The 25,817-nt window shown below is 50.6% G+C and overlaps 1 protein-coding gene across 1 annotated transcript; it reads right to left on the bottom strand.

Moving 5' to 3' along the window:
- Nucleotides 1-64: 64 nt before the first annotated feature.
- CPD (carboxypeptidase D) lies at nucleotides 65-25,817 on the bottom strand. The gene is made up of 21 exons (XM_082068861.1): nucleotides 25,110-25,817; nucleotides 22,561-22,808; nucleotides 15,126-15,268; nucleotides 14,505-14,674; nucleotides 13,546-13,913; nucleotides 13,245-13,436; nucleotides 12,194-12,361; nucleotides 10,930-11,039; nucleotides 10,610-10,712; nucleotides 9,997-10,139; nucleotides 9,191-9,360; nucleotides 8,290-8,601; nucleotides 6,830-7,025; nucleotides 6,413-6,548; nucleotides 5,475-5,624; nucleotides 4,984-5,079; nucleotides 4,828-4,892; nucleotides 4,545-4,676; nucleotides 3,976-4,161; nucleotides 3,564-3,663; nucleotides 65-2,912 (listed from the first exon to the last, which is right to left on the bottom strand). The coding sequence occupies exons 1-21, from the start codon at nucleotides 25,778-25,780 to the stop codon at nucleotides 2,686-2,688; spliced, it is 4,086 nt and encodes a 1,361-aa protein (XP_081924987.1). The 5' UTR covers nucleotides 25,781-25,817; the 3' UTR covers nucleotides 65-2,685.

Below are 25,817 nucleotides of genomic sequence, written 5' to 3'. Positions count from 1 at the left end.
CGAGGCCCCTCCCCGCAGCCCCGAGCCCCAACCGCCCGTAGTAGGAAGGACGAGACACGCCAGGTGGACATCAAAATAGTTTTATACAGATTATTGGATCTCGGTATACAGGTAAAAAACAGAGCCCGGCTGAGGGCAGAGCCTCCCGCCGCCCCGTCCTGCTGCCAGGAGATTCAAGTCCCTTTTAAAAATGTACATTTGAAGGCACAGTGCACAGACCGAAACGCTGCGGGAACGAGCACCCGCAGGGGACCGGCTCCTTGACAGAACCGGGACAGGAGCGCCTGCGGATGGACGGATGGACAGACAAAGGACAAGGGGAGGCTGCTCCTGCCTTCCCGACACCGGCGACAAACGGCCCCGGCGCTAATGGAGCGAGAGCCGGACACCCCAGCAGGTCCTGCTGCGTAGAAAAGTCTCACACGCTTGCAAAACATCTCAAATCCACTCACCTTAAAAAGAGGCAGCTACTCCACACTAATTGCAAAACGCTCTCGCAGAGGGAAATGGCCAATTCCTAACGAGACCTATTGCTAGTGGGACAAAGCAAGGCCAGCTCGGTCCATTACCTGCTGCCAGCGCAAATGAAGCCCAGAGCCCCAAGGGCTGTTTGCAAACTCAACTTTAATATAAAACCCCAGATGTGTGTCTTGTTAGAGCCCTCAGAAGCAGGAAAAGTTCAGAGATCAGGGCACAGGGAATGCTCAGCCTCATCTCCCTGTTCTCAGCACAACTCCCCAGCCAGATCTTACGTTTCTTGCAATATAATTTCCCGTGGAAGAGGGAGTATGGTGTTCCAGTGTGTAAGGGTTATCTTTGTCCCTCCAAATAGCTGCACGAATTCAGCTGAGATGATGAGCACAGCAGCAGGGCCACAGGGATGTTTGGGAATGGCATCTACCCCATGCAGAGGTGAGGAACAGCTCCTGCCCCGGGTGCCATGGCCCAAGAGCTGTCAATGGGGAACCTGCTCCACTCTTCCCCCAGAGGAGACCAGGTCAGAGCCCTGCAGCACAGACCCCGCCAGACGTTTGGCTGCAAACACTCCCCAGAGACACCACACGCACGTTTCACTTGTGCATCTCCCAGGGCTGCTGGAGAACAGATCAGCTCAGGGCAAACGAGATGCCCAAGACATTGCTGCACCAGGCTCCAGGTCAGTGGGGCAAGAATTAAAAATGAGCAGCAAGAAAATAAGTGCCTATTCTAACCCCAGCCTTTGCCCAGAGCACACAGGAATGCCAGAGATGCATATAAAGGCTTTAGAAATCAAACGTTTCAGCCATTCTTCCCTTCTGGACACCCACAAACTACTGTGGCTTGGGGACGCACGCTGTGGCTCCTCTTTCCACCTTCCTGCCAAGTGCTATGAAACAGAATTTGGCTGCTTTTCCCTCCTCTTTCAGCACAGCGGTTCAGCCTTTCCTCACGCCTTGCCCCGGCCGCTGCAGCAGCAGACACAACCGCAGACACACAAGCAGGTGGAGCTCTTGCTACAGACTTCAGGGATGCTGCAGTAGCAGAACAGAGCCAAGCCAGCAGGCTGATTTGATGCCCACCATCACCAGAGCTTGACGAGAGGGGTGTTTCCAAAGTGCTCTGATCACTAAATGGTATGAGGTGGACAGTGGCAAATGGTGCAGCTTTTCTTCAAAATTTAAGACTGAAGTTGGGCCATGGATACTCCTATGACCTCTCCCTGCAGCTCCAATAATGCTCAAATACAAAGTAGTGGTCAGATTTCACTGTTTCCTCCTGAATAGTGGTGGACTAGAGGAAATTTGATCAGGTGGAGTCAGTAACTGGTTGCTTTTCTATAGTATCCACCACAACCAGTCTATCCATTTGCTGAGAAACTTTGGTTGCTCTTCCAGACACTCTGCTGTTTTAACACTAACATGAGACCCCAAACACCAGGTCTACTACACAAACGAGAAGCAACTCGTGGTGATGGGGATAAAGTTTGTTTCTTCCCCAGAAGTCAGGAACAGCAAGCAACTGAACTTTGTCAGAGTTTGCTGAAGCTCTGACTTCGCTCCTCTCTCCAGCTTACATCAAGAATGGATGTCATCTCCCCCAGCTTTCAGGACACCAAGTCACTGCCTGGAACTAGCAACATATCAGATGTGCTCCACAACCACTGCAGATCAGAGCAGGTCACAGCATCTCATGGTGGGGAAAAGCTCCAAGGGAGCAGCTGAGAACCAAGTACAGTCTTTATCCGAGGGCTGCTCTGCAGAACGTGGAGTCAAGTGAAGGATCTGTCTTCCCCCAAGCACAGAGTAGAAAACACAAAATCAAAACAGGTAGAGAAGCTGCTTTGGAGTGTTGTAACTACGACCCCATGCAGGTCTTGGGGCACTTCCCCACCATCTGCTCACTGCGTTGAGATGTTGGGGAAGTGCAAGGAACTCTGCTGGTCACCCTGTTAGGTTGCCTTTCAAACAATGTCATGTGAACCTCCAGATCTTGACCCAAAATTGTAACAAGCCCTGTCCTTAGCCCAAACACAGCCTCCAACTCCCACTGATTTGCATATCAACAGGAACAGCAAACAGTAGAGGGAAGTCGGGAGCTGCCACCCACACCTCTGGAGGACAAGCTAATGTTTCAGAACTGAACCACAGGGATCGCCCCCCACCACTGGGTCTGGTCCATGGGAACCTCCTGTCCTGCCTGGAGGTGTCAGTGTTTGCTGGAGTACAATGTTTCCTCCTCAGTGTCCGTTTCATCCTGGAATTCATGGCTCAGGAGGGATTTCTTTGAGCTGGTGGACATCATGCGGATTTCGTCCTCATAATCGTCGTGGTGCTGCCGGAGGCGGTGGAAACCGTCCTTGTGTCTGTTGGACTTAATTGAGCAGACACACCAGATGATACAGGCGGTGAGGACCAGAGCAGACATACTTGCACCTACCAGAAAGAAGACATTACAGTTAATGCCATGTTCCCAAAACCCAGAGACTTGGGCTTGCCACCATCCCACTTCCCTTCTACAGTCACAACCACTTTCCTCACTTCACTGTGACCCTGCTCCCTCCTCCTAGGCCACAGAAAACACACCATACAAGAGAGCTGCTCCCAGAGCAGCGCTGCACTGGCTTTATTTTCTATGCTCACAGCCTCTGAAAGCACCACTGAGCTCCTCTGCAGACTACTGGGTATAAACTCTACCCTCTCCAGGAACAGCCATCTGAACGCAAAAAAAAATAGAAGTCTTAATGCTTAACTGGTGCCACACCACTCAAAAGAAACCTTGGGGAAGAAGCAGGATCTCCCAGGTCCCAGCTCTACGCACAAACAGGCTCTCCCCACTGCAGGCATCTCAACATCCATTCTGGAACCTTCAGACCCCTGCAACACTCTCTGCTTCCTCCCTCCCACCTGCCAGCCCAGCATCACCACATCCAAGGGTTGTTGGACCAGTTTGCAAGGCCAATCACGTGTTCAACCATCTCTTGCTTTCCCTCTGAAGACCTCAGACTACTTTTCCAGTTTGGTGAAGAGAAGGGTGATTGTCAGTGTGAACCAGTGCAGAAAGCAAAGCTCCAAGTGTCACCTTACCTGCAACAGTTACAACCAGCTCCCTCGGCAGCCCAAATATCCTGTTTTCCGTGTCAAATACAATGAATACAGAGCTGGGCGCATCATGACGTACCAAGACCTGCAGAAAGACATGAGAGCTCAGGTTGTCTCAAAGCTTCGACCTCTGTTAAGTGTCCAGACAAGAGAGGTACTTGCTGAGCAGGGCAGGACCACCAAGACAAGCGCAATGGAAAGAAAAGCTACTGCCTGAAACAACCCTGCCATCCTGGGAAATTCTTCTCCATCCATTATATTAATATAGTGGCAGAAAACAGCTTCTCTGAGCACATAATCGGCAGCTAAACACAGACAACAAGGCAGAGCCCAAACAGGAGATGCTTTTATATGACAAGGAAAGGGGTGAAGATCCCCAGTTCAGACATTCATATACCTTGACCTGCTTCTGCTGGTACCCGTCGGCTATGGCATTGATGCTATGCAAACCTGGAGCCAACAGCACATGGAAATAGCCGCCTTCTTTAGTGTAGACCCTCAAACGGTCATTAAGCACAATGGTAGCTTTAGAAATTGCCTTGCCACTCTTGTCTTGGACAAACCCATGGACTCCTTTATGAACCTGAAATAAAGTATTTCAAACACTTCACGTTCAGATCCAAGCACATATGTAACAAAACAGGATGTAATCCTCCCCTCAGAACACAGCCCATGCTCCATCCCTCACCCTCATAATAAATAAAAGCACACAATACTGCAAGGACTGCTCAGCCCACCAAAGAGCCAAAACAGAGCAGATGTTTAACTCTCATGTCAACACATTTCCTGGTCACTTGCTGCCTTTGTTCAAGCCATTCCTCCTGCAGCCTAAATTTTGACCATCTGTAATTACAGAGCACCAATAAAAACACAAAGACTCTCTGTACCGCTCTCTTCCTCTCCCCCTCCCCACCACCTTCACTCCTTGCCAGGATCTCCTCCCACGGACCCACGGAGGGCGCTCACCTCCACCAGCATGCTGAGGAGGGATTTCCTGTGGTCTGCCCACAGGCTGGGAAGCTGCCCCGCGCTCGGGAAGTAACAGCAGCTGGTATAAACAGTGATCTCAGGACAATGACCAAACGTAACGCTGAAGTCCTGCAAAAAAACCCCGAAACCATAGTTACAACAAAATAAGTGGTATTTAAAAAGTTTTGCAAAGTGCAGCTGGAGGTGGGGAAGTGCCATCCAGACATCAGAACAAATATGCTTTTTAACGCTTGTTTAGTAGAGATGGAAAGCTTTGTACCTTCATACTTCCCAAGTGACTGTGCCATTCAGAGCCCTGGATCACACCACCAGGAATAGTCTCATCTGTGAGAGCAAGAACAGAGCTGTCAGACAGAGCTGCTCTAGCAGAGCCCAGCACAAGCTCACAGGGGCTAAAGGATTCAATCAAACATACCTGACTTATTTGGACAGCCTGGCTGGCCCAAATGCATCAGCGGATGGTTGTTTGCGTACAGAGATGCCAAATGCTTCAGTGTTTCTTTGTTCTCCGCTATAAAGAGAAACGTGAGACTCTGAGATTGTAACTGTTGTTCACTGTGGAGGCAGATTCCCATTCTAACTTCATATCAAACAGTGACACACATTGTTTCCTCTGACACTGAGGGGTGGTATCAAAAGCAGACTTAGACCGGCTTTGGCAGAGGAAAGGTTGAAATACTGTTGCAGGGACAGAAATGGTTAAGTGTTCTGATCTGTGGCTGAATCCTGTGAGGTTTTATAGCTTTATTTATAGACTGTCAACTCCACATACAAAGGGCTGAACACAAAAGGACGCTACAGAACACCACCAGTGCAAGAAACTCTTATACCATGTGGTCAAATGAACTTCTGCAGAGACAGCCTGAGGTAATGGTGTGTGCAGGGCCCTGGAGGAGTCGGTCATACCTGTCTGCTCTGGCTTGTCATACGGATAAGTGACAAGCAGGGATCCTCCATCTAGTGCAACGGAGAGGCTGAAATCCTGCTTCAATATCAAGTTCTCTATGATGGCTTTGGTCTCAGGCTCTCGTGCCCCCGAGTACCGGGAGTAATTGCCTGTAAATAGAACAACAAGTAGAAAAGGGAAGTACATTCTTGTTTACGTACAGGAGAAGTACACTCTTTGTTCATGTCTGAAATTAAGTCTGCTGCATGTATTGAAAGGTACTTGTTAGATCTCAGCAGATGCACTTGACATCACCTAGTCCACACCACCCATGGGGTGAATTCATCTGCTAAACTAAACAAACGTGACACATCATTGTTTCCCCAAGCTACTTATGTTTGTGATGCAGGGGGTACTTTGTGTGTGTTTGCTCTCTCAATGGCACTGATCCGACATTTTCTTAAGAAAGTACTTGGGATGATCTCAGCCAAACCTGGCCAGAGAGGACACTGTGCGCAAGAAGGGTGAGCACAGCACTGATACCGTGCTATGGATACAGCAAGCACTTACATGGAAACCAGAAAAGCATTAAAAAAAGGAGACTGTTTCTGGGGAGAATGAACAGAAGGCATTTTTCAGAAATGGGGGGTTGAAATAAATCAGTTATCAGGAAAAATACATTAGGCCTTGTCTGACCTCTGGACTATTCCTAAAGAATGCTGCTTTGTCTTTTACTTGCAAATAAAGAGACGGCAAATTACCATCTGTAAGTTAGATCCAACCTTTGGAAGCTTCCCAGCAGCTGTGCTGCCTGGGCTCCAGGACAGGACTGCTGCTCCCTTTATTGGTAGAGCCGTAACCAAACAACTACACCCAACCCTAGAGCAGCTCACAGGAGAGTTCCACAGCAGCATTTCTACAGGGACACTACACACCACTTTGCTTTAGTTTGCTTTACTTGGGAAGTCTGTGTCGAGATCTCTGCCGTGAGCGTTAGTCTGGCCTATCTTCGATGTGCAGCCTCTCTCCTGTGCTACCTCACGTCCGTCTGGATTCAGGGAAGGCACAATCACGATCCGAGTTCGGTCAATCAGCTGCAGAAAAGGAGTAGAAACAGTACATAAAGTGCAATTAGTAGGGTTTGTTTTCTGTACATCTCATTTGCCTGGATCTCACCCTAGGAGCTGCTGCTTATATTGGTATCAGCAGCCAGAGGTTCCCACCAGCCCGTGGATTTCACAACACCTCCCTATTATGTGTGTGATCACCGCAACACACAAGGCACTGTTAACAAAACAAGCCTCTCCCAGTGAGCACTGACTTCTCAAGATATAACTGGAGGGCTCCAAGATGTTTCCTCGCATTGGCTTCTCACCTTTGTAACAGCAGGGTTCTTCTTGTAGTTCATGCAAAGAAATTCTGCCAGTGCCAGGAGCAGCTCTGTACCAACGGGAGCGTTTCCATGAATACCGGCAACAAAGCGGATCTTTGGCTCCTCAGGCTCGGACTGGTTTGGTTTGTTGGAGATTTCAAGGGACCAGATCTGACGGAACTCGACGCTCTGACCCAAACTGCCAAGAGATGAGAAACCACAGCATTAGCTCGGGAACAGAGCAGCATCCCCAGCCCAGCCTCGCGGAGAAATCACAGCGTACAAAGGAAACGCTGCCTGCCTCCATGAGGCTACAAACACACATTGCACACAGAACACAACCTCATCACGAGATACCTGCAGCGGCACTGAACCACATCCACTAAGAACATCAGTTTGAACACAAGCATCTGTGTAAGAATCTATCTAGCTCAAATGTACAGGTTGCCCAATGCTTCGTATATCTCTATATAGCCTACAACATCACCATAAATATGGAACTGCTAAATGCCTCTGTGCTTCCGATGGGTTTTTTTTAATTTGGTTGGTGTTTTTTTGCTGGTTGGTGGTTTGTTTTGGTTTTGTTGTTTGTTGTTTTGTTTTCCTTCAGAGCCAGGTACATCTGGACATCAAATTAATTTACAAAGCACTCAGTTTAGGGGACAAAAGCAGGCCTGTTTCCAGTAACGCAGAAGTTGTTGCTACAGTCGCATCGTTAAGTTAGCAAACTGAACGCAAGCGAAGCAGGGAACACAATCGAGGCTGATGCAACTGGAGGGACAATAGAGGCTACAGATCAGAAAAGCAGTCTTGGCACCAGCAGGGACAGCACATGAGCATGTTGTGCCTGGTAACAACAAGCAAATGAGGTCCTGGGACAAAGAGATTTGTGCTTTCTAAAGCTGACAGAGGATAAGCGCTACTGGTCACAAAGGAAAGCAGAGGACTGCAGACAGCTGGTCTCCTGCACAGGGGGCAGAGACCTTGGCTTAGGTCAAGCTAATGCAAATGTGTCTCCCACTATTGAATTAAAATCTGAAGGCAGACAATCAAAAAAGGCCATTTGAGATGTGCAAGTAAAATCTGATCACTTTTGCTGGGGACTCTTTAGCAGAGTGGATGTCAGAAAGGACCTGGAAAAGGGAGGAAACAGTATGGAACAAGAGGTATTTGCAGAAACCTGGGACATCAATGTCAGTGTCAGGCTGCCCTGGGGAACCAATGGCACCCCAGCTTTAAGCCAGTAAAATGACGTCTCAGGAAAAAGCACACGGATGGATCTGCGAGTGCCTGCTCCGTCACCATGCCCTTGTACATGGGGCTCCACCAAACTCGGGTCCACAGGGAAAGGGAGGAACACACTCCCCATCTCTGCTCTATGTTGACTGCTCCTTATTTCACTGCCTCCCCACCACAGGCTGCTGCTCGGGGAGGAGCTGAGCTCTGCTGCTTTGAGTTTTCACCTGGTGAGATTGGTGATGAGGGGGTAGTTCAGATAGAGAGCTCGGAGGAATTCGGAGAGGTCCTTGTAGGAGCGATATCGGTAAGGAGGGACATCCCCCGAGGAGGTGAGCAGGAGGTGCTCCAGGCCGCTCTCAGCAGACAGGTCTTTGATTAGGGTCTCAAACTCCTTCTCGTTGGGGTCGTTGGTGTCTGGTGTGTTCAAGACTGGTGTCTTCCCCTCCTGCACTTTGATGTCTGTCCGTGAAAGAGTGAAGTTGACTTGCACCCCACCTTTGCTGCCAACTTCCACCGTCTTAGTGACTGGATCATACCTACACAGGGAAGAGAAGGCACAAGGAGACGTCAGGGGTTCAAGACCTCACACAACAAGCCACCCCCCCTTCCTGACTAGACACTTGTGTGGGACTGCTACTGTTCCCTCAAAAGCACAAAGCATAAAAACAAAGAGCAGGAACATTTAAAAGGGACATGGGAATGGTAGAAGGGCTGGGAGCAGCTCAGGGCCCAACACGGTGCTGAGCTGCTTTTGGCTCAGGTGTTGCAGGGTTACATGGCAGACTGGCAGGACAACACGTGAGGCTGCTTTAACCCAAATGTTTTGGCAGTGGTTGAAGTGATGAGGTCATTTCTGCGCACAGCTGCCTGCAAGAGAATTTCCCCTAAAGACACTAAGTTATCAACTCCTTCCCCACCTCCAAACAAGAGGAGATTTGGATTGTACCCCAGCACCTGGTGAGCTGTCTTGGACATCAGGGTAGCATCACATTGCTGCCTCTGCCCAGACCAGAGGGCAAGAGCACCACCTACACCTGCATCTGCTGCAGGCAGAGGCGATGGGACCACTCCTGACTGGGAAGTCACTCGTGCAGCTGTTAGCTCCTTGTGCCGTGGCTCGCTCACCCTCGGGCAGATGCTGTGATTTTGTACGTCCCCTGGACCAAGAGGCGCCAGAAGTCTCCATCTTTGTACGTGGTCACTGGGTGGTCAATCTCGGCAACGCTGATGGTGGCGTTGAGAATGCCTCTTCCATCTGTGGCGTCCAGCACAAATCCCCGGACACCGTGGTGAACCTGAGCACAGAGCCAGAGCCCCGCTGAGCGCCAGCCCGTGCTCATCCTCCCACCCCACGCATCGCTGTGGGGTCACTGACACCCACATCCCACCAGCCCAGGACATTCAGCATTCCCAGAGGAGCAATACGTTCCAAAAGGCTTCAAGGTTAGACTCAGCAGCAGCTGGCGTGGACAAAGAGCACCTGCTGAGTACAATGAGCAATTGTGTGGCTCAGGGTGCCACCACAGCGCTCTCTGCTCCACACCTTTGTTTGCATGGCCCAGATGCGCAGCGCAACCACCAGCCCCCACTCAGATGGGGACAGCGCAAAAAGGCCACCCAGGCAAGGGAAAACCAAGGTAGTGGGAAATGAAAAGCCCACACCTGCATCACTTGGCTGCTGTTTGCATAGAATCATAGAACGTCCTGAGTTGGAAGGGACCCACAAGGATCACTGAGTCACAGATTTTTGGTGTGTTGAGGAGGAGGGGAGTTGAGACATGTTCCAATGGGGATGGTTTCCGTGGAGCAGGTACCAAGTGTGGCCAGGAAGCAGCACTTGCTTCAGCACACAGATTAACCTGTTCATCTGGTGCATCTAACACAAACCCCAGGGGCAGCTCGCACAATATTTTGGGGTCAAAGTGTCTCACCTGCTTCATGAATTGGAGGAGAGAGCGGCGGTTCTGCTCCCAGTACTTTGGCAGGTCCTCAGCTTTTGGATATTTCACGCAGCCCAACTCAATGGTTACTTCAAAGCAGTTTGTATGTAAGTAATTCCAGTCTTGCATCCCACCTACAACAGGAATGTAAGAAACATTATGACAAGGTCTCCTGAAGGCAATTGTACTACAGCTTAAAAACAAAAAGTATAGATCAGATTTAGAAAGATTAAGTACAAACTACAGTATGCATTTTATAGCTGAAGCGAGGAGGCTTTTACACAGGGCAAGACTCACTCTTCAAAGGGATGCCAAAATAGCAGACAAATAACCATCCTTCTTGTAAATACCTTCCATGCCAGTATACTGCTGTAAAATTTCAGGAAACCATTTTGCTAATAGCCAGAAAAACTACCTTATAAATTCCTTCCCTCAGGAATAACTTTATCTGGGTGCATTATTTCAGGGGTTATAAAAGAAACCTAAGCTGCAGTAACCTGGGCTGACCAATGCAGAGTTTGTGACTGATCAGACTAAATTCTTTAAGTTGCACATGCATTAACTTGGAGAACAAACAGCGCAAAAGATTTAAGGTCTACTTTACCTGGAACATTGTACCAGTGAGCCCCATTAGTGATGCCGTGGGGGAAGTACTCAGTGGGGTATATATCCTTACAAGGGCTTCCCTGATACATCTTTCTGTTTTCCTAAAAAACAAGATGCAACACGCGAAGCTGAGTCTCTGCACTCGACAGCCACTGGCACTTTTGTTCTAACATTAATCACACGTTTGGGGTTACCAAACACAGAGGTTCATGTGGGCACACAGCACCTGTGTTCTCCTCTACCAGCCGCTCGGGAGGGTCCCGACGCCATCAGGAGTGAACCCAGCAGGATGTGCCCGTTTTCCCGTTACAGCTTTACCTTGGAGTAGGAAAGTGCCAGCTGCTGAAACACATCATCATCTGGGGATCTACTGTATACGGCTACTCCTTGTTCATCATCATCAAAGGGGTAATTAACCACCAGAGAACCTGCAGGGGAAACAAGCTTTGACTTGTACATGCTTTGCAAGTGATCTCTCAGCCTAATAGGGGAAGTTTTTCTTCTTCTCCCAAGAGTGCCAAGTGTTGTCTTTCTCAAGACTTGGCATTAAACAAAGCATTATGCCCAGTGGCTAGAAGAGACAGCAAAAGCACAGGAAGAGATAAGGCCCCACCCAGTTGGGAAGGTGAACCCAAGCCACCACACATCAAAGGTTTGGCTCTTACAAAGAGGAGGGATGAGCACGACCTTGTAATCGCTTTCACAGAGGAGAGAAAGCAAGGGGAGCAATTTCCTAGAACATGCATAGTGCCCTTGGCCCAACTGCTGTAGTTTTTCAGCCTCCTGGAGTTTATTGCAAGCTCTGACAGATTATAACATCTCTGGCTTCCTGATGCTTTCCATAGGCAAGTTGTACTAATATCACCCTGGAAGCCCAGACACCAGCGCTGCTGGAGACCTGCCAGCTCCCTCGTACCCACACACAGCACTTCTACAAAATTAAACGTGCACAAAGCAACCACCTGCAAGTTACCACAGCTACCAGCCAGCAGACAAACTGTCTAGGGAATGAGCTGTAATACAGAGACTTAATTTAGATCACTCCAAAAAGATAATTAAATTACAGCAAATTCCATAGTTCCGCCATGCAGTTTGAAGCGGGGAACCCTCAGGATTATGTCTAATTCCCTTCATTTTATAAATACTACAAAGACTCCAGCAGCCACAACACTGCACACATTCCCAGACCCAGCTGCTGAGACAATTCATTCCCATCTCCCAACAGGCAACAAAAGCCAACTACTCCCCAACGCATGTGCTCCCTTCAGAGAAGCGGTTGTGATCCTCCCAGAAACCTCTTACACACCCTACAAATGAGCTTGGGGACACGTTTTTCAACTTTTGTTTCCAGCTTCTGATCAGTCTTCCAGCAGCACAAACAAAAGGTTTGGTTTACTCATTGTGCCCTTTGGAAATGGCTTTACCCCTGTTGCAGGAACCTGGCCATTTCGCAGCAACGCCGAGGGCAGAGAGCTCTGTGAGAGCTCCTCAGTTCACGTCTGGAACACCGTGGAGATGGTCCCGCAAACTCCCACCCCTCAAACCTCAGTGCAAAGGAAGGAGCTCGGTCTGGCTGCCGTACCTCCGTGCAGGTTGGCGGAGAGCACAAACGGGTACGTCTTTAACCAGGTCATGACAGCAAGAGTTTCTGGCTGTGGAGGGTCTACCACATGGAAGAACTGATCTGGGAAGTTCCGATTCAGGTCGTAGTTGTTGCTGTTGTTTCTGCCAACGGTACCTCCTCTGTCTCCTGAAAATTAAACACAAGTTCGAGCTTGAGTCCTGTGCGAGTTCCCACTTAGGAGGATGAAGCCCCCGCACCGAACTATAGAGCTTACAACTATCAATTAATGGAAGAGAGCAGAAAGCACAACAGCGCTGGCTTCCTACAGGGGACACCCACACTGCTCTGTGCCCAGAGACGTCCAAGGGCCCTTTCAGTGGCTGTTTGCACAGGTTCTCAGTGCCAGTCAGACCACAACTAGCAGAAAGGCAGAGAACCGTGAACAATCCCAGCAGCCGGATGTCACGACCGCAGAAACCTCAGAGCTCCCCTTCGCAAACCAGACGGACAAGTTCTTTGTTAAACCCAAGCAGGAGCTCTGCTTCCAGAAAATCGTTCCGGACAGACTCTGCTCTGCCAATCTGCAAGAGCCACGCGGTTTTAAGGACTTCCCTGAAGGATGTTTTTGCCAATTTCAACATCATGATAAAAGTCTATATTATCCTTGGACAAGCGCTCTGCAGACAGCCTGGCTCCCACATCACATGTTATTAAGAGCATGGACCAAAGCACAGCAAGTATGAGCTGTGTCAAAGGAATGTCTTTTTTTAAAATAAGCCTTTGGATAGCCACAAACCATAAGGGGACCCAAACAGGGGCAGCATATAGCACTGCTGAAGTACCACAGCTCTTTTCAAGAGCTTCAGGCATCAGTTGGCTGCCTGCACCATGCAACACGGGGTCTGCCCACTCATGCCATAGCACACACCAAACCTTTTCCCAGCCTCCGTGTGTCAAGAGCGACTCTGCTCCAGCAAAGCTTCCAGATTTTTCAGAGAGGTGCCCTGAACTCAAAGGCTTGTTCTCAGAGCTAGAAACCCCACAGATGTTTCAGCACAGACAGTAATACCTTCCTGGGACTTCTCATAGCCATCGGGGTTCATGGACGGCATGATGTGGATCCGTGTGCTCTGGACCAGGTCGGTCACCTCAGGGTCTGTACCAAAGTTCTTGCAGAGGTACTCAATGAGGTTCAGGAGAAGCTCTCGCCCCACAACTTCATTCCCATGCATGTTACCGATGTACTTGAACTCTGGCTCACCTGCAGACACATGGCCACACCAGAGAGACAATTATAAACTCTTCATTAAGGCTTGGAGACATCTCAGCATCCTGAGCATTGCTCTCTCAGGCAGCATTTCCCACATCACCTGGTTCATGGTTGCCAGGGTTGTCGGAGATCTCCATGACATAGAGCTCACGTAGCTCCACCGACTTGCCCACAGAGTAGAGCCGGGTTATGTTGGGGTACTCGCTGGCGTATCGCCGCAGAAAGATCTCCATGTCTGAGAAGTGATGGTGGCGGAAGTCCACAGGTTGGACGGGTTGATGGAGAGAGGTTGGGCTTGGGGCCTCTGCAGGCACAGGGGTGGGGGTGACGGCAGAGACAGGAGCAGGTGTTGCTGTGAACTGCGTGACGTTAAGGCCTAGTGGCATGACAACTGGCTGCAAGAAGAAATCCATTTCTGTTGCAGCTCCCTCCTTCACCTCGATGTTCTCTTTAGTCACTGGTGTGTAACTGTGAAAAAAAACAAGTCATTATAGCGAGGAGGCTCTGCAGAACAGACACCGAAACTCCCGGCAGCCCCTCCACCACTCCACCCTACCCCTCCCAGCCCAAACGTACTGGGATATCAATGACTATGTGAGAGATGCACACGTGAACAAGTTGACTGGACTCATCCCAGTGCCCATAGACCCAACCGTGCTGCTGTCCTTGCTCTGTCACAGAGGCAAAAGCTCCTGCTTACAGGAGAAGAGGCCACAGTGTATCACAGGGCTGGCCTAGGGGAAAACTCCACGTTCACACCCAGACTTGAGACAACACAAACTCTGACTGGGGTGACCCTACTCCACTTCCTTCCTTTGACCAAGAAGATGTAGGTTGATACAAGCAATCAAAGGTGACAGAAATGCTGTGTATCCACCAGCACCCTGCTGCAGCAGGGCACGGGGTGAACAAACACAGCTGCAGCTCTAAGCTGGAGTCCTTTACTGCTGCAGCTTCCAGACAAGCCCCTTAAATACACAAGATGGTTTGGGGAAAGAAATCAAGTGAAGGAACATGAGCGGCTGGCAGCACGGACACAGGCTGCCCCAGAGACATTACCCCGTTACAACTGCAGTCACGTTGTAGGTCCCAGGCACAAGCAGTCGGTGGTAATCCCCAAATTTCCCTGCTGTGATGTTATGAGCAATACCGGCAACAACAATGGTCGCGTTCTCCAGGCCATCTCCAGTGACTGCATCCCTCACAAAGCCTTTCACACCAATGTGGACCTGAGGAAAACAATGCAAGAGACTGGCTGAAGACACTGTCACCTACTCAACTCACACATGGGAGACAGCCTGGCAGATGACTCTGCAAGCCAAGGTCTCAGCAATGTTGATGCTTTTGAACATCACTGGAGGTTCACAGCATGGAGGACACACAGGTATGCTGCATCACTCAGTGAGAAGCACACTGATCGGTCTCTCTGTTTAACACTGCACCCCATGAGGCCCCTCTGAGCGGAGTTCCGCCGTCGTGGAGGATGTGGGAACTGTGGCAGAACCACAGAGATGCACAGCAGCTTTGTAGCCACAGACCTCTGCACGGCAACGGCAGCAGTTGTGCCACCGCACGCAGCAAACAAAGCCACAGGAGCAGCTGAACGCGGTGCTCTCAGCCCACCATGGACACCAGGGTTTTACAGCCGCTGCCCCCGCACCCCGTCACAGCCCAAACTACCTTCTCGATGAAAGTGAGGAGGGACTCCCGGTTGTTCTCCCACTCCTGCTGAAGCTCGGAGGTTGGTGGATATTTGCAGCAGGATAGCTCCAACGTGATCTCAAAGCAGTTGGCCCACACGTAGTTGTAATCCTGCATCCCCCCTGAGAAAGCAAGGCAGAGACATGTCCCAAGAGCAACGCACCGACATCCCACTATGGGATCCACATTCTTCCCTGTCCTTCAGCCCTCCCCAGCATCTCACCACGACGCTGTCCTAGCTCCTGAGTGAACAACCTGAGGAGAAAAGTCAGATCAGATCGCGGTGAGCGCATGCGCTGGGGGAAACCGAGCTCTGTTTCTCCCAGTAACCAGCACGCTGGGTCGTTCAAATCAGCCACAGGCAGCTCAGAGATGACAGTCCCTTTGTCTCACTGCTCTGCCAGCTGAACTCGGCAGCACAGCACTTGGAAATCCATAAGGGTTCATTTCGCTGTGAAGACATTTTCCAGACGCTACAAATCCTGGGGGCCAGGGCAGGCAGACTGGAGTTTGAACGTTACTGCTGCCAAGTCCTTTTGCTACGCACTCCAAGCCACCTTTAGATTTGTGAGGCTTTTTCTGCAAGAGACATTAATCTACCCAAAATGAGCTTCAAGCCTCAGACACAAAAGAACACACCAGACTATCAAGCTGGGAGGTGGCAGCTCGAATCTGCATGTCGAAAGTTTCAAGGACCACACAGCTGTTCTCCCAAAAACAACTCACCAAAACTCAAGACCGATGCTTCCCATTCTCTGCTTCCTCAGGCTTCTCCTTTCCTCCAACTCCTTATCTGAAAGTCTCAATTTACTTTAGAGCAGAAAGTCTGGCAAGATCTGAGATGGTGACAGTGTGCAGAGAGCAAGTCACCTTCGGGAAACTCTCCTCAGATCGGGGAGGGCAGTGACATCTCCCTCACCGCTGAGGACTCTGTGACCCCATCGCAGCCACGTCCCACAGGAGAACAGGACACAGATTTATCCACCTGGGAAACTTGCTCTTTTCTCTGAGCCCTGCAGCCAAGTCCCACATTTCCTCTTTAAGGCAGGAGTCTCAATTAATTTAAGGATATTGCAGCACCTGGGGACAGCTTGCTAGCTTAGCATTAAACCAACCAACCCTCCATGAGCACCAGAAAACACGAGCGCAGAGTTGTTTCCCAGCATTAAGCTCATCTTGCCATTCTTGCTCTTCAGAGAAACCACAGGCACTACTATGGAACAAAAATGTCACCTTGTTCCAGCAAGTGTCCTGACCCCATTTGCTGAAGTTTACGTCCAACCCTCAGCAAGCAAACCTGCTTCTCAAACAGGAATGAATAATGTACCAGCAGGATGTGAGCTCTGCAGGTATCAACACTCAGGATCTGGAGCCCAGACTCCAGCACGCTGCTGAAGAATCCAAACGTTCAGCCCTCTAAACATTCATGGGAGTCTTCAATAGTAAAAAGGTCATTCCAAAACCACCACAAGTCTGCGAAACAGGTTTGGGAGTCACCCTGACAAATCCCACCACATGACTGTAGCCAGATGTCACGGCCACATGAGAGGATCGTTCCCAACACCGGCAGCAAATCAGGCCGTTGTGTCAGTATGGAAAATGTACCACAGTAAGTTATATGCATACTGATGGTATCTTTTGGGTTACACAACTTTATTCAGTTACAACCTGGACAGACGGGTGTGCCACGGCCTTGGCCACCACTTCCCAACCTGCACAGCAGCACCTGAGACCACCCGGCCTAGAGACTGAACAACTGCCACCAGTGTCACCCAGACACTGGGCACAGCGGTCCCTCCTGGACGAGCTCAGGAAGCCAAACTGGCTCGGCAGCCCCATGACGCAAATGCGCTCCCTGGCATTTGCAGTGGCTGTGTTAATGCACGGCCAGGAAAAGCTATCAGCAGCACTTCAACAAGCAGAGGAGTCTCTAATCAATGTGGTGGCTGTGAGCATTCACCATCCTGGGACCGCTGCTCTGAATTTGGTAGCCCCACCACACCGGGGTAACGCGGAGATGGACTGACAGCATAACGCAGGATTTAGAACAGACCCCTGGGAATGTGTGCGAGACGGTACCACATCAAAGATGTCCCAGTTCCTCTCAATTCTTCTGGGAGCCTCCTGCCAAGGGAACATGAGGCTTTTGTTGTAACGAATCAAACGTCACTTGCCACCAGAAAGAGCACTGCAGCTTGTGCACAGGCTGCGATCAAAACAGGAAAGAGACTTTTCTGTCCAGCACAAGGAGCCAAAAAGCGTTTGAGGGCTTTAAAACTCTCCAACTCTGTTCACGAGGTTAGAGGAACAAGGCCTGCAAATCTGATACTCGGTTTTATTCAGCTCCTGTTACCAGGCTCAGAAAAATAACCCACAGCGGGCTGCTCTCTCACCAGCAAACACCAGGCAGAGTGAAACAATTTGCCAGCCTATAACCATCTGTTCATAGCAGGACGCTAATGCATTTGAAAACATCCATACGTAAACCGGAGCCATTATGAAGCATATTTAGTGCTTCATCTGCCACTCAAGGAAATTTAGGACAGATGCTCACCCATAATAGAGCAGCAACAGACTAAATCAGGGCTTGCTACATCAATTTTGGTAAAACTGTCTCTTTGAGAAAGTAGTCCATTGCATGATTGAAAATTTGGATTGTTTCCGCTGCACATATTTGGCCTTCACACGGCCCCACTGCAGAGCAGGACAGTTATTTTTACAGCGTATGGAATTACGTATTTTTCCATATACCATCTGCACAGCCTCTCCTGGCTGTGCAGAAGATCTGGAGGTGTAAAGAGAGACTTATAGGCAGCGAACCCTTAGCAGAGCAATACCTTCCAGGAGCAGAGCAGATAAAGCACACCCAAGGCAGAGGACTGTGAGACTACAGTGCTTCTACTCTACCTGTCTGTTTGGGTAATATCTGGGATAACTTGCAGGATTTATTCCAGCATTTTTTAATCACAGGGTGTCTTTTAGCCCACACTGTTAAAGCTTCATTCTTCCAACGAAGCATCACACCTATTTTACCAGTGAGGAAAGCAATGCAAAAGTGAGCAGCGTACAGCCACAGCAAGTCAGTCCCTGGCTTACAGTAGGTCACAAAAATGCTCAGAACAATCTCCGTCTTGCTCCATCCCACCCCTTGAGCGTCGGGACTGCACTTCGGGCAAGGATCCCGGAGCTCTTGCAGCACAAGTGCTGCAGAGTTTCATGCGGACGAGCCTCCTGCTGCTCCCTGCCAGGCTCCACGGCAGCTCTCCAGAGTCAAGCCTGGGGATCCAGATACCATAAATAGAGCACACGCCAAGAGAGGCCTTTCAGGCCAGCCAGGAATACTTTCAAACTGCATTATGCAGAAACCTTTTCAATTCCAGCTCTCACTGGAGCAGACATTAGGAGATAAGAGACCTGCAGCTAAGTTAAAGCAGAGAAACGGTCCTGTCTGCTGTGCAGAGGGAGCAGACAGCACAAAGCAAGCTAGAGACGTGATTAAATACGTGGCACAAGTGGCTTATTCTGTGGACAGAACCGATTGTCTTGTAGCATGAGACCAGGGTGAGCACCAGCAGCAGCCAGAGAATGTTTTGGTCCATTAATCTGCACTCAATAAAACTCAGAGGAGGTGAGGTTTCATGCTCCAGCTCCCGGAGCTGCAGCACACAGCCCTGCAGCCTTCCCGGGGCGATAAGAGGAGGGCAGGGTGGCCCCAGCAGCTGCACCACCACTGTACTGCCCAGCAGTTCACATTAAGCGTGAAAAGAAGCATCAGACCCTCAAACCATCAAGCCAATACTGTTCTCAAGAAGACAGAAAAATCTGCAACCGGAATTTCACGCAAACACAAACACAAAAGGGCAGCTAACTGTGCATATCCCAGAAAGACAGAGCTGAAAACTTGTACCAGAGCACGCACTGCGCAACCTCCTGCTGCCATGCCCAGGAAACAGAAGCCACCACAGCGATGCCATGAGCACCCGCTGCTCTCAGCACTCATTTTAACTGCTCTGAGTCTGATGCCACTGAAAGCTGTTTGGCAGCTCAGTGTGGTCACTAACTACAGTTAAAACACCCTAGTAAGCACACACGTAACATAAATCCACTTTCAACCTGAGAAGCACCTTCTGATAGACACCAGAAACACCTCTAACACTTGGACATCACAGTCAAACCAGTAAGGAAGAGAACTTTTAGTAAGGGATTGCAAATAACAACAAGACTTTCCAAGGCTGCCCACAACATACCCTATTGTACATTATGTTGAATTCAACTTCCAAATTTGTCTCTACAAAACAAAAGCAAGCGTGTCCTTCCCACAGGTAAGACTTAAACAGTGTCTGTACCGCTTTCCAGGCATCGCCTGGACCATACAGCAGCCCAGACTTGCATGTATTTTCTTGATCTGAACCAGCCACTTGGTAGTTAAAACCCCAAGAGGTTAAAAAGGAAGGAAGAGTAAGAGCATGCACACCAGAGATAGCCTCTAAAAAGCATCCTTGTCACAGACGTGCTTATCTATAGCAGCTGGAATGCAGAAGCCAAATTCAGCCGTCTGGCGGAGATCCATCTTCCCCTGTGCACACTTGACCTTAACAATTACTCCAGTGGTTTGTACTTGCCACCTCGGTTTGACACACGTAAGAGTTTGTTTGCAAACTCAAATCAAAGCTAATGGGGTCTGGCACCAGCATAAACCTGAACTGGTAACTCCAGGACAATGAGGCGGTTTGCTTTCCAGCATGTTTGATTTCACATGATAAAATGTGGCAGGAAAATTTCCACCTGTTGAGACATTATGTTCTCATTTCTTTGTTTTTCCTGGCTGTACTTCACATGGAGCCTTCACACTCTCTCCTGGCACAACCTGATCAACAGGTCACAAGCACATGCCCCGCACCGTTCACAGAACCGTGTGCCCTGGTTCTCTCTAGAGCGCAGCCCCGGAGCTCCCGCAGGGTACTGGGGTTTCCCCAGCCTCATTTTACCACACATTTAAATTCTGCAATCACTGGGGAAGGTCTCCCGGTCCGAGAACAAACCTCAGCAGACCTCGGCACAGAGCTGAGCGATCCAGATGACTCAATACAGCCATCCTGATGGTTTTGCTGCTTCTGTCACACGTAGAATACAATTGACTCCCCTTCGCCTGCTCTTCATCTGCTACTAAAAACTAGTGTTAACACCTAAAACCTCAACGGGACACGGTAACTTCACATAATATCAACATACACGCGCACTGGCCTCAATGACATCTGTTAGTTCACCTGTGCCCTTCCCGCGGGTAACGCTTTATGTGAACTCCTCAGCGCTGGAGGTGCTCCAAGGGCTGCCATCGCCCTCCACGTGTGCGTCTTCAACAGCAATAAGATATAAATTACCACTTTGGGGAGAAACACACAGGTGTGCCAGCCTCAGCAACGTTCCATTCTGAGAGCCGGTGTCAGTGCGCACTCCCTATGAACCTGCCTCCGAATCACCTACAGCCCTCAGTGCTGAGCCCGAGATTGTGGCTTGTCACAGAAGCTGGAGGCTATTGCACATAATATAAACCACAGCGATGGCAGGACCGAGCGAACTGGTTTTCAGTTCACACCTCGCTGTTTCCTGTGAAAGGAAAGTAGGTGAAACCTCTGCTCTGCTCACTGGCAAGGCAGAGGTGACCCCAACGGCCACTAGCCAGGTCTCACGTCTTCGCAGGAGGATGAAGAAGTTAATGCTGCAGAAAAAAATGCATCTCCCTGCGGGCAGGGGAACACAGGTCCAAAGCTCTGGAACCACCTTCCCCTCAGAGCACACTCATCCCACCCCTTTAAGAGGCCACAAAACCTTAGAGCTGCAGCTGACAAACCTCCCGACTGACATGTTTGCCGGTAACAACTGCCACCAGAACACGGTAGTGCAGATCATCCAGGATATCCTGTTCCCTCACAAACAAATTCACCAGACTACACAAACTTTTCTCCCGCTGGACTTTTCTCAGCAGCAGAGTGAACCTTGAGCCAGCAAACACCAGGGCTGGTGTGCTCGGCAGGGCGGAGGGAAGGACACAGCTGCTAAAGAAAGAGATAAAAACCACATCTTGTTTGAACACGGCATCTTATTTGACCAGTGAAATCCTGGGGAATGATTCAGCCACCGCTGAAATCGAGACTTCCTCCTCCAGCACCGAAGCGATGTGTTCAGGTCCAATAATGGATCCCTCTCCCTCCTTCCCAAGCAAGGTGGATGCAGGGTTAAGACAGGAGGCAGACCTGAAGCCTTTGTTTTGGAAAGACGCCTTGTTATTAGAATTTGTTAAGTAGTAAGCTCTCAAAGATAAACAACATTCGATGGCACCGCTTGCTCAGCACATCATCCCTCAGCCCTAGCACGACGGAAAGCAGAGCAAACCACTGCAACTTCTCCGCACCATTTATGCAAGGTTTTGGTTGTGTCCTCACCGCAGAAGTTTCTGCGCGGTCTGGCGAGGCCGCGGTTGTACAACATCCGCTGGGGGGGCACGGTGATGGCGTAACTTCTAATGACACGGCCAAGATTTCTCTTCCCGCCAGCCCACAGTGTCTTTTCCACAGGAGCACCTCATCACATACACTGTCATTTAAATCCCATTTTCAGCAAAACCAACGCACACAGAGCAGCCCACTGCATGGCTGAGCCAAGCCAGCCACCTTCACACAAGCAGAGTGGGGGCACCGGGCGGTAATTTGCTTATATTTAGATCACCTCCAAAGCAGCTGCCTGATAAAGGGAACGGGAGCTCTACTAGAAGCCCCAGCAGACTGAATTTTGGATCCCTTCTAGATCCCGCTGCACTGGCGGATGAGAACGGGCCGTGCTGGTTGTTGCCATCTGCACAGGTCTAACAGCAGAGCGGCCAGCTTCCCCAGCAAGGGCAGCTAAGTTAGCTCAGACCATGCATTTAAATCATCTCACACACTTTCACAGCAGTCTGTTCTATTATCAGTTACAAATTTACAAGTTTGGAGGTTAAAAAACCTCACAGAATCTTAGGATTGGTTTAATACCTTTACCAATAGTTTCCTATTTCCTGTATCAAAATTTAATAACTGTCTGGAGAGCCAATAACAATTCATCTGGCAAATGAAGCCTCCCACACACAGGGTAACTCTCCAGCATCTAACAAGGTGAGGAAGAGCCCTCCAGTTCGCTGTGATCTCTTCCCTACAAACATCTCCCAAGCTGTGATTCATCAAGCACTTACTGGTGTGCCTGTGATGCCGCTTGCCTTCATTTGAAGCTGCTAGAACACATTCAAAGCTAAAAATATCACTTCACCCACCGTCCTTTCCTCTGTGATAATCACCACGGGTTTGGATGTCAAGTTCCCAGTGGGAACAAGAAACTATTTGTGTCAGACACTCTGTTAGAGCAATTCGCCACCACAACTTACCTTCTACATCATACCACTGGGCCCCATTTGTGATACCATCTTGGAAGGTCTCTCCCTCCTCGCCAGGGCAATTGGGTTTGCCAGTTCTCATGATGGGGTGATGTGATGCGTAAGCTTTGGCCAAATATTTGAACACTTCGTCATCAGCTGATTTACTGTAGACTCCTGTGGGCTTATGTGTGGGAGAGTCATCATAGGGATAGCTTGCAACTACCGAGCCACCATGCAGATTGCCAGAGAGCAGAAACCTGAGGTTGGGAAGGAGAAGAAAAGGGGAAAATAGAGTCATATTGGAACAATTGCAACAGGAAGTCAGCTACAGCCACCCAACCAGTTATTCTGCTGCCTTCCCACCCAAAATGTGTTCTGAGCAGCCTCCAAACTCTATTTGGATCAACGAAGCAAAACGTGTGCACTGAACAAGCTGCCCAGCAGTAACGCGGTTTTGGAAGAGGACACAATCAGACCCTGCTCCATCAGCCTGCAGAGCTGCAACTACACCAAGGATACTTAACAGATACACACTTGTCCGACACCAAGTAGGCTACTGCTGGACAAAAAGACACGCTGTCCTGGGAGACACATCCCCTCGTATAAATACCAGCCTCCGACACAGTGAGCAGGGCTGTCAGTGGGTCTGAACAGCGTCCAAGGGGGAGCACAGTGGGAAGTCAGCAGATTTTTGCAATAAACCAACTCTCAGGATGGGTTTATTCTCTCCCCAAACTGACATCTGGCATTAATGGTGATGCAGCAAGTTTCATGCTGCAGACTAAGATAAAGTCCTCAAATGTGATGACAGACAAGCAGTGTCCTGTGCATAAAGTGATGTACACGGCTCTTCGTCAAGCTCTGAGCAACGCTTGGTATGTACAACAGAACTGACTTGCAAAAATAAAATCTGGATGTGGGACAGAGCAGTTAAAAAGCCCAAGTCAGAAAATACAGCACGGCATGCCCTATATCACACTTCAATTTGATCACAGGCAGCATAAGCATTTCAATGAATTCCAAAGGTAATTGTCTCTGCTCTTCCTCTTTTCATCAAATACAGCATTGAGAGGAAAAATTGCTCTCCTCCTTCAGTCAAACAGGATTTAGTTTCCGAGCAGAGGTAACGTGACCAATACTTTTGCCTTGCTTAAAATAGCACACACAAATTGCATTACACCCGCTATCTCTTTTTTTAATCAAACAGTTGTGTTTACCCATCCATTTTTCTAACAGTGGTTATGTTAGTCTAACAATTGTACCAGCATTAACTGGTGCTGCCAGGCAGAGGCATGCACAAAGCACCACGTTCTTCCCGTTTCACCCCGGCTCACATGCAAATCCCACCTCAAACACTTGCAAAAGGAATTTTCAAAATGATATTAAGAACGCGCAAGCGTTCCCCTAGTAACCAATTTTGAGCTGAACCAAGTCTGGAGGGATTTTGGTGCAAACCGCTGCATCAGAGTTGTCCTAAACTATTCTTGGGACAAGCAGTGACTGGTGCAGTTCAGGAAATTCCTCTAAAGCAATAATCCCTACAGCCACCAGCATCCACCAAGTTTTAATAGTTTGTCCAAGCAAATTTTGTTCCCTGAAACTGAACAAACATTAGACAAATCCGAATGTTGCGTGTGACGGTTGGATCCAACCAACAGCCCCACAGTGCACTGTGGCCACCAGCCATCCCCTCTGCGTTTCTCTCTCTATCCCCAGTTTGGGAGAAGGGCCACAGTTCGGTGTGTTGCTCCACAGACACCGTCTCCCATCCCGGGCTGCCCCGCTCTGGTCACAGCGGCTTCCACCATTCTGCCCTTGGATGGTGAGAGCTGAAGGCCCGGTCCTGCATGCTTCAACAGGACAGAAGGGGAAAAGTGACACAGGAGCAGAGCCTGGATTTGGAAACGCTGCTGCACAGACCATTATTGCTAAATCCAGGGAACTTTCCATGAAACGCAAAGATGGGGGAAGCCCTGTACAAGACAAGTCTCTGTTAATGTGTTTGTACACAGACCAACTATACACTTAACCCCAAATATTTTAAGCATCCCACAGCTCATGGTGAAAGCATTATCAGCCCCAAGAGCAAGACCCACAGACACGCTCAAGATGAAGTGGATGAGCAGAAGTTTCCAGCCGCGGGCTCCTAGAGAAGGGAGACACACAGAAGGCCACCGAGGTCAGGGTGCATGCAGGGCACAGGTTGTGCCCAGTGGGGCTAGCGTGGCTCCCTGGCAAGTGCCCAGCAAACTACGGCTACTGAACCGCTCTTCCGCACACACTGGCCAGCACCCGTGTCACAGCCCAGTCACTGGGTGCAGGGCTGTCCCTGGCTGTGATAAAGGGCCAACTCAGCACAGGAGGCAGGCTGGGGAGAAGCAAGGGGGGAAATGGCTTTCCCCCTCCCAGCCCTGCTGGGAAGCACCAGGAAAGGCTGGGAACAGGGCGAAGCTCCCAGCGAGCAGAGCCGCGGGTCTCCCCTTCCCCAGAGCACGGGGCTGATCGTGCCGGGCAGGGGGGAAGCGGGCAGAGGCCGGGCCGGGCCGGGCCGCACTCACTTGTTGCGGCGCATCCAGGCGATGAGGGCTCGCACCTCGGGCACGGGCTCCAGGTCGGGCTCGGCTGCCTCGAACTGGTCGGGGAAGCTGCGGTTGAGGTCGCGGCCGCGGCTGTTCTCCCGGCCGCCCTCCGCGCCGCCGCCGCCGCCGCAGTCGCCCTCGCGGGCGCGCTCGAAGCCGTCGGGGTTGAGGCTGGGCAGCAGGTAGAGGTCGGTGGTGTTGAGCAGGCGGCCGATGCGCTCCTCGCCGCCGGCCCAGCCCCGCACCAGCTCCTGCGCCAGGCGGAGCAGCAGCGGCCGCGCCAGCGGCTCGTCCCCGTGCATGTTCCCCACCAGCTTCACCTGCGGCCGGCCGGGCAGGGCCGCGCCGCCGGGCTCCTCGCCGGGCCGCTCGGGCTCCTGTCCCGCCGTCAGGCGCAGCACCCACAGGGGCCGCCCCTCCACCGACTCGCCGATGCTGAACAGCCGCGCCAGGCCCGGGGGGGCCGCGGCCGCCAGCGCCCGCAGCGCCTCGCCCAGCTCGGGCGAGTGCAGGTACCGCAGCGCCTCGCCGGGCGCCGCCGCTGCCGCCTCCGCCTTCTTGATGTGCGCGGCGCGGGCCGGGCCCAGCAGCAGCGCGCAGAGCAGCGGGAGCAGCAGCCGCCGGCCCAGCCCCCGCGCCGCGCTCGCCATGGCCCCGCCGCACGCCCGGCCGCGCCGCTCCACCGAG

Source organism: Streptopelia decaocto, assembly GCF_964273445.1.
Source record: "Streptopelia decaocto genome assembly, chromosome: 18".
In the NCBI taxonomy this organism is placed as follows: Eukaryota; Metazoa; Chordata; class Aves; order Columbiformes; family Columbidae; genus Streptopelia; species Streptopelia decaocto.
Note: the sequence above shows the minus strand (reverse complement) of the source record. Positions and strands in the feature narration are given on the sequence as shown.

Bases quoted from the DNA above. Each gene is read 5' to 3' on its own strand.
- CPD (XM_082068861.1), bottom strand. From the start codon at position 25,780: ATGGCGAGCGCGGCGCGGGGGCTGGGCCGGCGGCTGCTGCTCCCGCTG. The intron at 12,362-13,244 runs GTATTACTGTCT...TTTAATTTTCAG, and splicing joins CTATGAGAAGTCCCAGGAAG to GAGACAGAGGAGGTACCGTT. The intron at 9,361-9,996 runs GTGAGACACTTT...CTCTGTGCTCAG, and splicing joins TCCTCCAATTCATGAAGCAG to GTTCACCACGGTGTCCGGGG.